Source organism: Eucyclogobius newberryi, unplaced genomic scaffold (assembly GCF_026437365.1).
Source record: "Eucyclogobius newberryi isolate DKJ021-1_F unplaced genomic scaffold, fEucNew1.0.hap1 SCAF_15, whole genome shotgun sequence".
NCBI classification, from domain to species: Eukaryota; Metazoa; Chordata; class Actinopteri; order Gobiiformes; family Gobiidae; genus Eucyclogobius; species Eucyclogobius newberryi.
Genome location: NW_027315779.1, coordinates 11,052,923 through 11,069,574, shown reverse-complemented (window position 1 = coordinate 11,069,574; position 16,652 = coordinate 11,052,923). Strand labels below are relative to the sequence as shown.

Genomic DNA, 16,652 nt, shown 5'->3' with positions numbered 1-16,652 from the left:
AGTCAACGACATTTTAAAAACCTCAAAATGCCGTCAAAAAAGATCTGATTAACTGTTGTCGTTTGAACAAGTGTATAAAGTGATAACCTTAACCTGACCCTTTCAAGGACACATTAATAAGTAAAGCAAACACCGCACACAAAATATAAAAGATTACAACGTATGCGCCATTTTGAGGACCAAAGACCATGGACTAGATAGGATAGGACTGCTATGACAACACACCGAATTCTACACCACTCTTAAGTCGTTGATGGAATTGACAAAACTGGTTGCAATGTCAATAATCCAAGTCTAATACGTGGAATGAAACTGGTCACGCAAAGATGAATATTATGAAGACTGTTTTACCGATTTAGATATTCACGCTCGTATTTAAATGTCTCGACTCAGGTTCAGACTGAAATCAGATCTTTAAAAGGAAATCCTCATTCTCTGAAGATGTCAGGGCACGTGTCAAGGCCGAGCGCGTCGTCGGGGAAACCTCAAGAAGCCAAATATGGAGAAGACAAGAGAAGCGGCTCACATCCTCTCAGACCAACTCACACTTTAACCCCCGTGCAACCCTCTAAAATTAAAACACACTTTATTGTTTTACCATTTAAGTTTTAAAGATAAAAGAAACAAGCATAAGAATATTTAATGGCGTGTTCACGTTGTGGAGGGACGGCTGTGGCTCATCCAGACCTGAAGATGGCACGAGAGCCATAAAGAGCATCAAGTTACTTCCACTGTAGCTCAAAAATGTCACTCTGATCATAAATACATATGCAGGGCGGGGAAAGAACAGGAGCACTCAAGATTATTCTGATATTTATCTATACCAATTACATTTTGACTGCTTGAAAAGTAAAGGTAGCAACTATTAAGACGACAAATCATCTTTAATTTCCACCTCTATAAAACTTCTTGTAATAGTTTAGTAGTTCAGATTGTTCCAGTCTTCTCTCAAAGGAATACATTTATTTATAAAGCACAGTTCATGCACAAACAGCCCAAAGTGCTTCACTAAAGACAAATATACAATAGAATAAAGGACAGTGGCTCATCATGTGCAAGACAATAACACACACAAAAATACAAGAAATCATTGTAAAAGCAATTGGTTCAATGACGAAAAATAAAAGGAAAATACACAAAGAAAAACGATAGATTACGCAATTATTAAATAACCAATAGCTGCAGACTTAGAATATCTTTAGTCAACAACAGCCTGACATGTTTGAAAAGAAGAGAAAATAACTGAAACATCTTCAAACACTTTCAATTTTGTCCCATGGGAATTTAATATTAGATTTTGTGAATGTTGTTTTGAAAATATGCAACATTTGAATATCGAGTATATCGTTTATAGTAAAATAAATGCTACAAAAAGAACTGATTAAAAATAAAAATGAAATAAAGGGTCAAACAAGGGTATACAGCAGGGGTGGGCAAACTACGGCCACATCCGGCCAAGCTTGTCCAAGTAATATTAAAAAAAATTATATATATAATTATTATTATTTTTTATTTTTTGTCCTCAGGCATCTGTCTGCACGTGTATCCTTAATACCTATGACGTGAAAAAAATGTATAGATTCAATAGCCTATATTTGACAGAAAAGTGATATTTTATTTGATATTTCATTTTTGGGATTTTTTTTTTCCACACCAATGATGGCAGGCCGGCCCACCGCTACATGCCTGGATTCGAATATGGCCCTCGGAAGAAAATAATTGCCCAGCCCGAATTTAGACGCGGAGCGCTACTGACAAAGTACAATTCCATTTTTTTTGTAGCGCATGAAATCACAACAGAATTTTCCACGACAGGCGACAGTGAAAAACAGATTCAACAATGTTCATAGGGACTTGGCAATGTCCCAGCGTCCCGTGTCCTTAGACCCTCCTTCTCGGCCAGGAAAAACTACCAAAGCTCTTTGGGAAAAAGTATAAACCTGGAGGAGTTCCACAGTGAAGGATCTGACTTCCTCAGACTGACAGACGGACGCGAGAGAGACAGTGGAGCTGGAGCCACTCAGAAAGAGAACCAGTTCTTCAGGAGGAGAACCAGTTCTTCAGGAGGAGAACCAGTTCTTCAGGAGGAGAACCAGTTCTTCCAGGCAGATGAAGAACCGTTCATATAAAGTAGAGACAGTCTCTCCAGAGAGTTACAAAGTTTGCTTCTTTATAGCAACTTTGAGCTTCTTTTTGGAGGGATGCTTGCATATTTTGACATTGACAAGTTGCAGGTTTTATAGGGCTTGCTTCTTAACTGCAGTTTTAAATAATGAGTTGTGATTTTCAGCCTTATTTTGTGTCTGTTTCACGACAGTAGTCATAGTAACTACATGTTCTATTCACTCGGGCAGTACACCTTTAAGTTAAGTCCATTAATCGGTCGATGGAGTCTTAGTTTACTAATCCTTTTAGATAAGTATTTTTATGGGACAACAGAAAGGACGAGATACGGCGGAAGTTAGCGGAAGATTTTTTTTGGTATTTATATGTAAAAAGACAGTATCGTATAAACGTACTGATGTGGCCATTTGAGTGCAGGACAGACCTTCAGTCCGCCTTAAGTCGATTGCGGCCCCGCTAATACTAAACTAATTACCAACTGAATCAACCTGAAACAGACAAAAAGCACTACAAGCACGTCAGAAGAAGAAGGGAGATGCATAGAAAAGTATATAATAGTGTTCTCGCAGGGCTGAGGTTGAAGGATGGCGGTGGGACAAATCGTGCGGGCGCTCGCGAAAAGTACTTACGGTACATTTTTTCCCCCTGCGCTCGCTCGCATGGTCGAGAGCCAGAGGCGGCGCGAGCTAAAAGTACTACGGCGCCATGGTGCTTTTCGCTAGCACGTTTATCTTAATACCTGGCGGCATCTTTTGGGCATGGCGGTGACCAGCCTCAGCGAGAACACTGGTATAATATTAATAGTTTTGTTTTGGAGAAACACAAAATTAGAATATATTGTTTATTAGAGCTGTAAGATTAATCAAAATTGCAATTTCAATGGTCACGAAGTCAGAAAGGCTGAAATTATTACAACCTATTTTAAAAGATTGTAAAAAGAGCTGGTTAAATGGATTACACAGTTTTAGAGTCCATTCATCCATTTCCAGTCACAACGTTTTTAGGTTCAATAACTTTATCTTTAATGCAATATTGGGCAACGCTGAGGTATTCCATGTTATCTATAAACAGTTCGGCCTCGGTGCAGCTACACATTTTACTCTGGCTCTCTCTAGATTCAAACGGAGATGACCCGCTCCTGGTGGACTGGTCCAGGCTGGAGTCCAGTCCTGAATCAAGGCCAGGCTAAAAACTGTTGAAATGAATGGACCCAAAAGCACAAACCCGCGGCAACCAGTCCAAAGGGTCCCTCTGCTCCCACAGCGACTGAACAAGAGGCAAAAGAGTCCCAACTTTCAACAAGGCCGTGTTTGAGGATTGCAGCATTGAACAAAGGAGGTGACCACGACAAGCTTCTAAAACAAAGAAGCCTATTGGATAGAAACACTCCAAACCCTTAAATCTACGGGACTCAAAGATGAACTTTAAAAATATGTGTAAAGTGACCATGTGTCAATATGTGTGTGTATGATGCAATGTATATATGCATTATACTGTCATACCTTATGCTTCAATTTATATATTTTGTGATTTTTTTAAAATATTTTAATATATGGTGAGGTCACATTTAGCAACCACCGTACTTTTCAGGCTATAGAGCGCTCCTAATTGAAAGCACGAAATTACGAAGAAAATAGATATTGTACATATGCCGGCTGCACCTTTGTTGTAACATGAGATATTTACACAGAAATATGGTCCATGTTAGTGATGCAGGGTTCAGGTCTTAAAATACTGAGAACACGTCCGTCCCACACACACACACACACACATCAAAATGATATATATAATATACATTATATATACATATATAAATAAAAATAAATATATATATATATATATATATATTATATAACATATATAGTTTGATTTCCTTGAGCACGTCACATTAAGCAGCGCTAATGTGTGAAGAAAACAAAGAAAATGTAGGATTTTATTGTCATAACGTGAATGTTGCACTAATCACTGATCAATCATTTTATACCATAATAATATCGTATTGGGAGACATGGCATGATAGCCATGGCATCTTGTACATGGAACCCACATGCTAAAGCTAATGCCGTTTACGATGAACAACCCCCACAGACTCGAGCTTCAGTCGGCTAAAAAAAAACAAAACTAAAATATCATGCAGCAACAGTCTGCGATACTGGGGAACTTTACAGAAAAGATAAGTTGAGGCACACTCCCAGTTTGCAAACAGTGCAGAGGAGGTGTAGGATTCACAAGATCCTATTGAAATTGATATCTTGAAGGCATGCAGTGAAAAATGGATTGTGCTGTCACAATAATCAACTGTCAACTTGTTTTCAAAGCCAAGACAAACAATGTTTTATACGCGCTATGCCGACTTAAAACTAGAACAAAACGCTACTTTCATACAATAAGACCAGTAATTACCATGTGATCTTACACTAGAGCTGAAATCATCCTTCTAAAACTAATCAGAAAGTCCAACTTTATACTTACATTCTTTACTTTGATACTAGATTTAGTATAGATTAGTACAGAACAGATATAGATCTATATATATTAGTATATTGTCAATAAAATACAGCAAACTATAAAACAGGCGTTAGGTTGACCAAAAAGTAGCTTTTACAAAACTGAAGTACCATACTTTTCTGTCTATACAGCGCACCAGGATAAAAGCTGCTCAAACATTTACAAAGAAACAAGAAATTGTACATATACGGACCGCACCTGTCTCTAAGCTGCAGGTGCTCACGTTTTAACATCTTTTGAAGCAGGGGTCTCGCGGCGCACTTATGGTCCACTGTGCTGCGGGCTAATTAAACTAATAGGAGTTTAAATTGTAATAAAACAGCATTTTGAAGCTTAACAAACAGAAAACACTGACTCTGTGTGAGCTGATTTACCTGTGCATGTACATCTGGCTCCTGAGCTTGTACTTATGGAGGGAGTGTTACGTTGCATGTGATATTTACACAATATATGGTCCATGGCAGTGATGCAGGGGTCAGATCAGGCCAAGAACGTCTCATTTCAATGTGCCAGGCTCTAAACTTGGTTTGTCTTGTTAATGTGTTTAATTGCCTTTTATCATGGCCAGATGATTACAGATGAAAAGAAGCCAATTCTGGCCTTTTCACTTTTGTATTTTCAATTACTCATATTACTCTGAGGAAACTTCTAAAGTAAGAGTAGTTACAAGGATAAAAGGCAAACACTTTTTAGCCATACTTGAGTAATGTCTTGGGTCATTAAGTTTAGCAGTTGTATGCAGTTGTGATTAAAATGTAGGCCTATTTGTCGAGGGGAAGGGAAACTCTGCCCTGGCATTGTAGACCAACAAACTCATATGAAGGCCATAAGATTATCCTGCCAAACATTTACATAAGGTGGCAGTTGAAAGCTGAACGACCTAAATTATTAAAAAGGAACATATTGTGAAAACTTGACTTTAATGACCTTTTCACCATAGAAGAAATGTTGTAATGGTCCCACCCTCACCATCATCCATTATTAAGCTGTTTTGGATCAATAATGCAATTTACAACAAAAGCATATTATGCCTCGTTTAAATGCCTGCTTTAAAACACCAATCTCACGCTGCTACACGTCTCTTCTCATCACGACCGTTCAAACTAAACATTCCGTGACGACGTCTTAATTATTGCGTGTAAATGAGCCACAATTGACGACATAACCAGTGTTGTACTTTCACGGCGCGCGTCCCAGTGCGTTTTGGACGCCTAAGCAGACGTTAGCCTGTTAGCATGCTAGCTACAGCCGCCCATGCCGCTTTTCTCTTCGCGGAGAACACGTGGAGTGAACACGTGACGCTCATAACAAACTTTTAGCTGGATTTAGACCCCAAACTATATATTGGGGGTCGCATTTAATCGCCACGGAAGAAGGCGACGGGCGGCAAAAGCGCAAGTGCCGTCTACAAAAGTCGTAAACCCGTTCAAGGGTATGCTAAAGACGCTAAGCTAACGGGGGCCTGGTTATGCTAGGCCGGACAGAGTGCTATTGTTGGCCGAGCACAGCTAACATAAAGCACGGGCTCGTGGCGGTTTTACGGTCATTGCACGTCATTTGGGGAATTTAAACTGCAATATATGTGCTGTAGGTTAGTGTCACGGCCCTAATACAATGTAAACACGGAACTTAAGCTAAATATTTAACATGCCTTGGAATCCATAGGCTCTGACTCATGAAACAGGAACATCTTGAATAAACAGTATTCAGCTCCTGTGCGTTTGTTTTTTTTAAGGTGTAATTTGGGGAGACACAAATATAAAGCCACAATTGTCAGACAAACGCTTGAACATATGTAAAACTGATCCGAAGGAAACCACGTCTGGATGGGACTCGTGTACGTGATGTCACAACCGCAGCAGACTTTGCGAGACTTGCAACACCGGATTTGTGTTTTTAAATGACAAAAAGGTGCTTATCAGCTGTAATGTCACTCAAAATACACACAAAAGACGACCTAAACCTGTATATCGAGGCTACAATTACAATCTAACCCCAATGTTGACGCTTGATTTGAGCAAACGAGTGCGCAGAGGTGAATCTATCCAGTGGTTCTCCGTATGTCAACACCCCAGCATAGCAACGGACAAAAAAACAACTTAATCAATCACGTTTGCCGTGGTTGTAGGCTTTAAACTGCCCAGAACACACTCAGCAAAGCTAATTACGAAGACGAAGTGGGGCGAGTCTGTCCTGTGTGCACTTCAGAACGTTTAAAAGTTAAAATACTCTGCTGGACACGCCAAAGACGTTCCCAAAATGTGACTCCCAAGAATAGCGTCCCAGCGGCAGAAGCTCCTGTCCCATTATAAATATAAATATATATAACAGAGCACTTTGTGCAGCAACTTTGACTCCCTGACATCTGCTCGGAGCGTCTTGTTGCATACACGCCCAAACCCGGCGCAAACGTGAACAAATCGAGCGTGTGCGGGGCTGAAAATAAAGAGGGTACAAACCGTGCGGCGCCTGTCCGTTCACGCTGACCACCGTGACCGCCGTGACCGCGTTCATTTTCTTAGTCCACGGGTTGACTTTGGGCGGAGGGGCTTCGGTAAACTCCTTTTTGCCCTTTCCGCCCTCCTCGCTCGCCTTGTTGTCGTTGTCGCCTTCCTTGGGCTCGGAGGCGGCTGGGTGCTGCTCCGGCTCGTGGGTGCCTCCCTGTCCGGCGCACGGGCTGCCACGCTCGGCCTCGTCCGCGTGTCCGCCCCGCTCCGGCTGCTCCAGCTCGCCGCGGGTCATCGCGCCGCGGTCCTCGGGTTTGGAGAGCGGATTGCCCGGCAGGAGAGTCTCCACCTGAGTGGCCATTTCCCACCGCCGCCGTCTCTGTCCCCTCCCGGTTGGATTACCAGCGCTGGCCCGACTCGGCGGGGCTCACTTTCGGGGGGAAATGTGTAGTTTTGCCGCGACTGTCCGGCCGCTGTTCAGGCCAAAGCGCGTCCGTCCGCAGCGCACAGAGGCCGGCCGCAGCCACACGCACCGAAATTAGGAGAAACGTGTCCGAGGGCCTCAGGATTACAGCCTTATCTCCAGTACTAGCAGCAATATGGATGATCCTCACCACGCGACACGTGTGCACGCGCACGCACGGCAGGGGGAGGAGCCACGTACAGGCGGGAGCGCGCCTCGAGGGTCAGGCCGTGTCAGCCGCGTTCAGGGCTGCAGGAAAATAGACATGTCAGTAGAAGGCAGTAGCCAGTCTAAAAATATATCTTTATATTTAGTAGGGGGAAGCAACATATAAAATAAATATTGCATTTTATGACTCAAAAAAGACATGTCCTGATCCATCCTAGACTATTTTACTTTATTTTATTTTATTTTATTTTATTTTATTTTATTTTATTTTATTTTATTTTATTTTATTTTGTTTTGTTTTGTTTTGTTCTATTTTATTTTATTTTTTATCTTTATCTTTTTATTTTATTTTATTATTATTTTTCCTCCATTCCCTATTAAGATATGAGAGGAGTTTTGTTAATAAAAGTTTTTTGTTTTTGTTTATAAGAGTTCTTCTATCAAGAGTGTTTTTTTGAAACTTCCTATAAGTTATCTGTCCTTTCCTCCTGTATCTACTGCGTTGTAACAACGAAATTTCCCCATGTGTGGACAATAAAGGATTATCTTATCTTCTATTATTGTAAATACAGTTCACTTTTTGTTAAGGTAAGGTATTATCCCATAGGCAGGGAAATGTGTCCTCTGCATTTGACTCAACCTTCAGCCTGTCAGGAACAGTGCTCTATACTGCTTCTTACAAATTAAATTGTGTCAGATTGAGTCAATATTTTGATGACTTAAGACTTGATTTGATAAATACACCAAGGCTTGGGCCTCAACTTGGACTTGCGGCCCTCAGATGACTTCATGTTTGTCTTCAAGCAGTTTTAGGTTTTATTTTCACAGCTTATATTCACAATCTGAAACGTGTCTATCTCCACTTCTATATTTGTGACCTGATTCTCATGGACAAAAACAAAAACTTCCATAAACCTCCTAAAACTTGGTGTTGTCCAGGGACAACAGATGATGAGACTAGCCACATGATTCAATATGTTCATTAATATGTGCTGTCCCTCATAAAGCCTCTCCTATAGAAGAGCAGTCTTGATGCCGCAGTACTGAGTAATTACCGGCCCATCTCTAATCTGCCATTTTGGGCCAAAGTCCTTGAAAAGGTTGTTTACAACAGCTCACAGATTTTCTCTTAATAAACAACTCATTTGATGTTTTTCAGTCGGGTTTTAGACCTCATCACAGCACTAAGACTGGTGTTGTCAAGGTGACAAATGACATCCGCCTGAACACTGACACAGGCAAAGCCTCTTAATCTTAGTCTTAATTCTGTTAGATCTGAGTGGACCTTCTTACAGAGACTAGAGGACTGGGTGGGCATCAATGGCACTGCCCTAAACTGGTTAAAGTCCTATCTGGAAGACAGGAAGTAATTTGTTGAAATTGGTAGCTGAGTCTCAGACCACATGACCTTGACCTGTGGAGTGCCCCAAGGGTCAGTCCTGGGTCCCCTTCTGTTCAACCTCTACATGCTGCCGTTGGGTCAGTTGATACGCAGTGAAAATGTGTCCTATCACAATTATGCAGACGACACTCAGATCTATGTTTCACTGTCGGCAGGTGACTATGGACCAGTAGATTCACTCTGTCACTGCATCCAACAGATCAGTGTGTGGATGCAAAACAACTTTCTCCAGCTGAACTCAGACAAGACTGAAATGATCATTTTTGGCCCACAGAAACAACGAGAAAGTGTTAGTGGTCACATCCTGAGTCTCGCTCTGAAACCTACAAACCAAGTTAGAAATCTGGGGGTAATAATGGACTCAGACTTGAACTTTAACAGCCACGTCAAATCAATAACATCAGCAGCTTTTTACCATCTAAAAAACATTGCCAAAATCAAAAATATAGTGTCAAAACCAGATTTGGAGAGACTTGTCCATGCATTGTCTCCAGTGGATTAGACTACTGTAACGGCTCACTGGCCTCTCCAAACGAGCTGTAAAACAGCTGCAGTTCATCCAGAACGCTGCTGCTCGTCCTGACTAGAACCAGGAAGTACCATCACATTAGTCCTGTTCTCAGGTCTCTGCATTGGCTCCTGTGGCTCAGAGAATAGACTTTAAAACAGCTCTGCTTGTGTACAAGTCTCTCCATGGCCTAGCACCAAAGTACATCTCGGGCATGTTAGTGCCATATGAACCATCTCGGACTCTGAGGACTTCAGGGACCGGCCTCCTGCTGGTGCCAGAGTCAGGACTAAACATGGACCGGCCTCCTGCTGGTGCCAGAGTCAGGACTAAACATGGGGAATCTGCGTTTCAGTTTTATGCTGCTAAAATCTGGAACAGTCTTCCTGAAGATGTGAGACAGGTTCAACTCTGACAATGTTCAAATCTAAAATAAAAACAGTTTTGTTTAACTGTGCATATGACTGAAAGCATTTATAACTGAAAGGATTTTTCTTTGCACTCTTCTCTTTTATGACTTAAATTGTTTTTAATTAGTTAAGTTTATTGTATTTCTGTTTCTGTAATTTGTTTGTGATTTTAAAGGCGCAATGGACGATTTTTCGGCGATTTGAGAACGCAGGCGGAAGTGCGCATGCGCACTCTCCCGTACGGACCGATACAACACACACGTGCGTTTGTTTATTAGCGCAACGGAGCGCATCGCATCTCTCGTCTCCCGTAGATTTCTGTCCGCTTCTGCGTCAGCTCGATCTGTCTTTCTCCGTCTTCATTTTGTCCCGTACACTGAGGGAACTATATTATGATAGATCCATGCGCTTAGGCACGCGGAAACGTGGGGACGAACTGCACGCGGCTGCAGGTGAGCGATAGGTGCGTTTTATGATTGATACGTGGCAGGACAAATGATTTATCCACGCCACGAGGAAATATGATAAAAAATTGCTGAAAAAAATCGTCGATACCACCTTTAATGCATTTTTCCTGCTGTGTGAAGCACTTTGAATTGTCTTGTGTATGAAATGTGCTCTACAAATAAACTTGCTTTGCCTTGATATAAATAAATAAATAAATATAAAAGTTCAGCACATTTCCAAGTCCAGTTGTCTTATAGATCACAAACTTAACATTGAAAGTAACTTTTTTTTTGTAATTACATACGCGTTTATAAATAAGGCCTTTAATAAATAACTTTTTATGGCCAATATCAAAAAACATGTAAATTGCTAAGATACAAGCTGTAGTAATTTTGTATAAAGACTTGAAAGGACATGAAACAAAACATAGAACTTAGATTTGTGGGTCTCAGACTTGGGTCGTGACTTGGACTTGACTCAAAGACTCTGGACTTACTTGAAAATTGTAAAACGAGGACCTGGTCCCACAGCTGCAAGTTCAAGGTCTAATTCAAGAATTGTTACCCTTTCCAGCAAGAGGAATTCTCGCTACTTTTCTGAGTTCACAAACTCTTGAGAATCTATCTTGTTAGGCTGGTCTAACAGGCCAATCACATGGCAGCAGGAAGGGTTAAGGCGGGTTTTATTTCTTTCTATTTATGTTTTTAAACATACAGCAACAAAAACGCACATAAAAATGGAACTATGTGAAGAAAAATATGTAATAATAATAAAAAAAAATTAAGAATGAAACAAGAAGAAGAAAGACATTTTTCAAAAAACGGGCTGGACAGGATCATAGTGAAAAGAGTCCCATTTTGTCCATTGTTTTCACAGACGACAGCACGAGAAACAACCAATGATGGCAATGCTGGGGACATATGTGTTGCAGCTTTAATTTATTCTGTTTTAGCTGAAAGACAGACTATTTCATGTTTGAGACAAGAGCGCTTTGTGCATTTGTGCATTTCTGCCCACTGCATTTGGAAAGCGTTCGATTCATCTGCTTCCTACGTCATTATGATTCATTGCTGTGATTGGTTAAGCACAAATGATCAAAGGCGGGCCCAGAAATTATGCTTCGTCCAATCAGCTATTATTATGAAAAGAAAGTTTGCAAACATGCAACTTAGGCTTGGAGAGGAATCTTGTAATACAATTATAACTAGAATTTACTTATCTATTTAGCAACTGTCAAGCCTGCATGGAATTCAAGGTCTTAAATGTATAGCCACCTATTTTAGATCTCGTCGATTTAGGATGCGTCTCTTCCGTTTGCCCCTGAACGCAGCACGTCTCCGCTGACGTCACGCGCTCCTCCCTCGTCCGCAAATCAGCGCAAAGTCGCAAAATATCCCTAATGGCGCTGCAACTTGTGGATTCCAACACTTACGACCGCCTCGCCCCCCATCATCACCGGACCTGCACGTGGAATCCATCGTTTCAACCTAATATTTCATTTTATTTTTTTTCCTTTTTCTTCTTATTTTTTTTAAATTTTTTTTACGATGTGATAAAATCGTCATCCATGCGTCATGCGTGTACCCCGGGGTGTACCCCTCCTCCTCGGTCACAGACGGGGGCTCTGAGTTCATGTGTGCGCGAGTTCAGACGTGACAGACCCGGGGACAGACCCGGGTTTGGACCGTCTTTTTTAAGCCCGTGTGTGTCGTGGGATTACGCAATAGACTCAAAGGTCAAGCCCTTCTTCAGAGCAGTCAATGGAGGGAGACGTGTTTCAGGAAATGGGACACATTTTTAAGCAGAAAAAATAAAATTATAATAATAATAACATTTTGTACATTTTCTAGTGATTTTATGTACCGTATATATTTAATATATATATATATTCTCGGGTTTGAACTTAAAACTTTCAAAAACTTATGAAAAACATATGAAAAGTACTTTTTCAGGGCCGTTAAAACAAACCTGCTCTTCGATGCGGTGGAGAAAAAGTAAAAAGTAGCGTATCCACTGTAAAAATGACATTATTGATGACAAGTAACATTTGTGGCTAACTAATACTGTCTTTTCTACTGTTGAGTGCAAACACACAAATCATTTCTACTTTTCTAAACAAAAAAAAGACAATATTTGATACATTTGACAGTATATTTTTGGGAATTTGGGTCCAATAACACATTATTACGTGCTTTCAAATTGCAATGGGGGTCAGGAGTCAGGTGCATGGTTATTTTGGGGTTCTCAGGCTGAAAAGTTTTGGAACTCCTGATTTAGGATTACTAAGTATGTAATTTGACCCGTTTAACTGCACAGCCTTCTTCAGATCTTGGTCAGGAGGATCAGGTAATGACAACATGCACATGGTCTAATAATACAATAATAAAGCCCTGGATGTTTTAAGATTACAGTTTAAAGTTTTAAAATACTCTTCATTTGACCCATCCACCTGAAGAGCCATCTCTAGATGGATCTTGAATTTGCATATCCCAGATGAATACATGTTGTAATCATTATTTTACTTTTTGCAAAAGAGAAAAGCTATTTTGCCACCTGCAAAAACTTGCCATTGATTTTAAAATTGTCTTAAGACAGCTAACGTTTATTAGCATAGCCACACAATATGTAAACTAGCATTAGCATTAGCTGTTAACAACCTGAAACTAACAGCTTAGCCTCAGTCTGGAGTGACCTCTGTAATCCCACTGGCCCCTCCTGACCACAGTCACACATTTATGGACAAACAGGGTCTTTTGGGACTTGTTGTTGGTAGATCCCACAGTGAACATGCAGCTTTCATCCTCAAGATGGCAGTAGCGACGACTGTGTGATGTCACTTCGGAGACATGAATAGGAGAAATAATGACTTTAGTCTGCCAACTAGATCAACCTCCACACTCAGTGTGACTCTGGTAAATGACAATCACACAGTTTACGACTTTTTTCTTTGGACTTTGACGAGAAGTTTGACAGTCTGCACTGCTGAGTGGAAGATCTAAACTTGGACCTAAATTGGATTAAATCAAATTGAAAGTATGAAGCTCATTATGGGCCATTACCCATGTCCGCTGTGTGACATTTGACTGTAGCCACATTATTGCCACAATAACAAGACAAAAGCCACACACAGCAGTTTTAGACATAGTGTGTGTCCTAAAAAAGCCCAATATGACAGACTGATGAGGCTCGTCTCCTTCTCCAGCTCTGCTGCTCTGCGCTCCGGAGTCATGCAAATAAAGTGAATTAATGTGGCAAAATCACGTGTGTTGTTCTCGTAAATGTTGTACTTTCTTTTTGCACGTTTAAACTCAAAACATTTGCTATCCTATTTTTTTCTTTCATCTATTGTGGCCCTTATACGCCTCCGTACATTTCAATTGTATTAGCCGGAATGCAAATGTTTATTTATGGCTAATATACTATTATATGTAATGGGCCTATCCACAAGAAGCTTATGACAATTATGAGAAAAAGAAGAAGTTTCTTATGTCATATTTGTGGACCCAATAATAAATAATGATACAATTCTCTGTTTGAATGTGTCTTTCAAAAACAGTGAATCTTCTCGACTGACCTCCATTGGAAATGAACAAATTCCAAATGTTTGAATGTTTTTCTTTATTAACCACAATTTAACCAGGTTAAAATAAGATATATGTTTTTATCAGTCAGTAAGGTGGCAAAGCTGTTTTGTTTTGGGCGGTTGATATGTTAAGCTTAGTCAATAGTCAATCCAGTCCTGAGTTAACACATTTACCAGAGGAACTTTTTGAGGCTTTTATCAAAGGAACAGAACAGAACAAAAAAATACAACTCTTTTTGGGTTTCTTTTCCCAATGTGAGGTGGAGGCTGAACCTTGCCGTCTGATTGGTCGTGTTTATGTGTGAGTAAAAAAAGAAAAAGTGCTGAGAGCAGCAAAGCTTATCAGAGCCTCAGCTGCAGAAGTCTCATTGTAGGATCTCTCTCTAACGCTTTCTCTCTATCTCTATGCCTGGCTCTCTCTTCCTCTCGCTTCCTCTCTCTCTCTCTCTCTCTCTCTCTCTCTCTCTCTCTCTCTCTCTCTCTCTCTCGACTTTACATTTCACTAAAACGCAGTGAACACGATTACATTTCAGATTTGACTAAACACTTGTCCTCAGTTTGACAATTTTTGCAAAGTTGATCAATATACTTCCTGGTTGGACATTTTGCTCTCCTCTCTCTCTTTCTCTCTTTTTTTCTCTTTTTTATGGTATAGCGTAAAGCACACACCTTGAAGATGTACAACTGCAGTAGGTGGCGATAAATGCACCTTCTCAGTTGGCTGCCAACCGCCATTAAAAGTAACAACAACAACAACAACAACATAGAGGTAATTCCACCAACTGTTAACTAGCAACCAGTCTGTAAACATTATGATTCGACACACAATAATACCATATAACACCTTTATTTTGCTGAACGATGGTTTAAACCAGTGCTTCTAGATTATTTTCTGATAAGCCCTCCCCCCCTTCCCTACTCTTTAATACAGCGTATTAATTAAAAAATAAAATGGCCACCAATGGATTAAATAATACAAAAGTATGCTTATTGGCCCCTCATTGTAGCTCTTTTAAGCATTATATCATTTATTAGTGAGATCAGCTCGGGGGAGGGGCTTGAAACTTTGAGAAAGTCACTTACCTTTGGCTCACGCCAACAACAAACAGATTTGTGAAGAACAAAAAAACATTTACAGGTAAGATTATGCTCTGGAACTACCTGTCTCCTCTTCTCTCTTTCCCTCCCTCTCCCTCTCCTCCTTTGAGCTTGTGCGTTCCATGGCTGCTTTGCGCTTCAGCGCCGTCAGCGGTGGGGCCCCTTGCTTTGCCTAAAATGAAGCATTTTTTAAAAACTACTCACACTGACTGACCTCCGTGTGTTATACACGCATCTCCCCCAGGCATCGCACTGCGCCCCACTATTTGAGAAGGACTGGTTTAAACTGTGTGTCAGTTAAGTGTAAACTGTCGCATATTGATGACATCACAGAGCTCTACTTTCTGTCATCTTAAACATATATTTTACAAAATGTCTAAAATTTATTTTATATTTAAATAGCCAGAAAAAAATCTCTTTCAGTTGTAGCCTTAGTTCACCGGCAATTTAAGTTTGTTACTAAAGTTTCCTAGCGTTTACTTTTGATAATGACGCGCACAGTTTCGTACGTGTTAGAATCACTGAACACACGTGAGTTTACCTCGACCTCGTTTCTCTGCACTGATCTGTTTGCTCAGGTTGTTAGCAGTGGAAAGTTGTGTTTTCGTAAACGATCAGCACCTATTTATCTTAAATTTAAAAGTGTGTAAAGAGTAAAAGATGTGTTGCCGAAGTAAGAACCAGTGGAGTAAGATTCAACGCTTGTTTAACTTCTCACAACAAACCAGTTTAGCTTCAAAAAGAGGAAGGAGACATTATTCTACTAACTTTTGACCTTACAGTGGCGTTTCCTCATCATTTACCGTAAGTCAAAGCAGTATTTTGATTCCTGAAGATTCCCATTTTCACCTACCCCCTATTCCAGCCCACATCCCTCAGTTATCGCAGTTATTTGAAAAATGAAGACTCCGAGTGGCACGAAACAAAAATAACAACATGTAACATTGCTGATCACATGTTTTTCTCCTTCTTCCACTCCCTTCGGGGTAAACACTCCCGCTGGTGCTGGTTTAGATGCTCCTTCTCACGACCCTGACCTGAAGATCCAGATCCTCCTCATCTGCCTGGAGGAACTCTCTCTAGACTAGATGAACCTCCCTCTCTCTTCGTGATGGTTCTGGTCTGAATTGAATGAAATGACAAAATGAGAAGGCGGGGCTTATCAATTCTGTCGTTTCGAAGAGGAATTCAACAGATTCAGTATTTAACTGTTTTAGATAAATATTGCAGCCAATTGACAAAATGACAAAAAAACCTAACTTTTTATTTTTAACGTTTTATTTTTAAAAACATCATTCGTCTTATTGTTTTTATTGTTTTTTTCCTTTGGTCAGAAAATGAAACAATGGATCAAAACTAGTCCAGTCTAAAAGTCTAAGTGTCTAAATGAGACCTCTCTCGTACTGTGCGGGTGTGTCTGCTGCAGTCAGTGACTAACAGGGAGAGAATTCACGCCGCCCCAAAACAAACACAGCTCATTTAGAGATATTCCTG

General features: G+C 40.5%; 1 protein-coding gene across 2 annotated transcripts in view; it reads right to left on the bottom strand.

Moving 5' to 3' along the window:
- The window catches only part of larp1 (La ribonucleoprotein 1, translational regulator), a 53,341-nt gene extending 45,641 nt beyond the window's left edge, over positions 1-7,700 (bottom strand). For both annotated transcript variants that reach the window (XM_072446021.1, XM_072446022.1), the window contains exon 1: positions 7,092-7,700. In XM_072446021.1, coding sequence (XP_072302122.1) covers positions 7,092-7,440 — 349 coding nt within the window. In that variant the 5' untranslated portion in view covers positions 7,441-7,700. The remainder of the gene's footprint in view (positions 1-7,091) is intronic.
- Between the last annotated feature and the right edge of the window lie 8,952 nt (positions 7,701-16,652).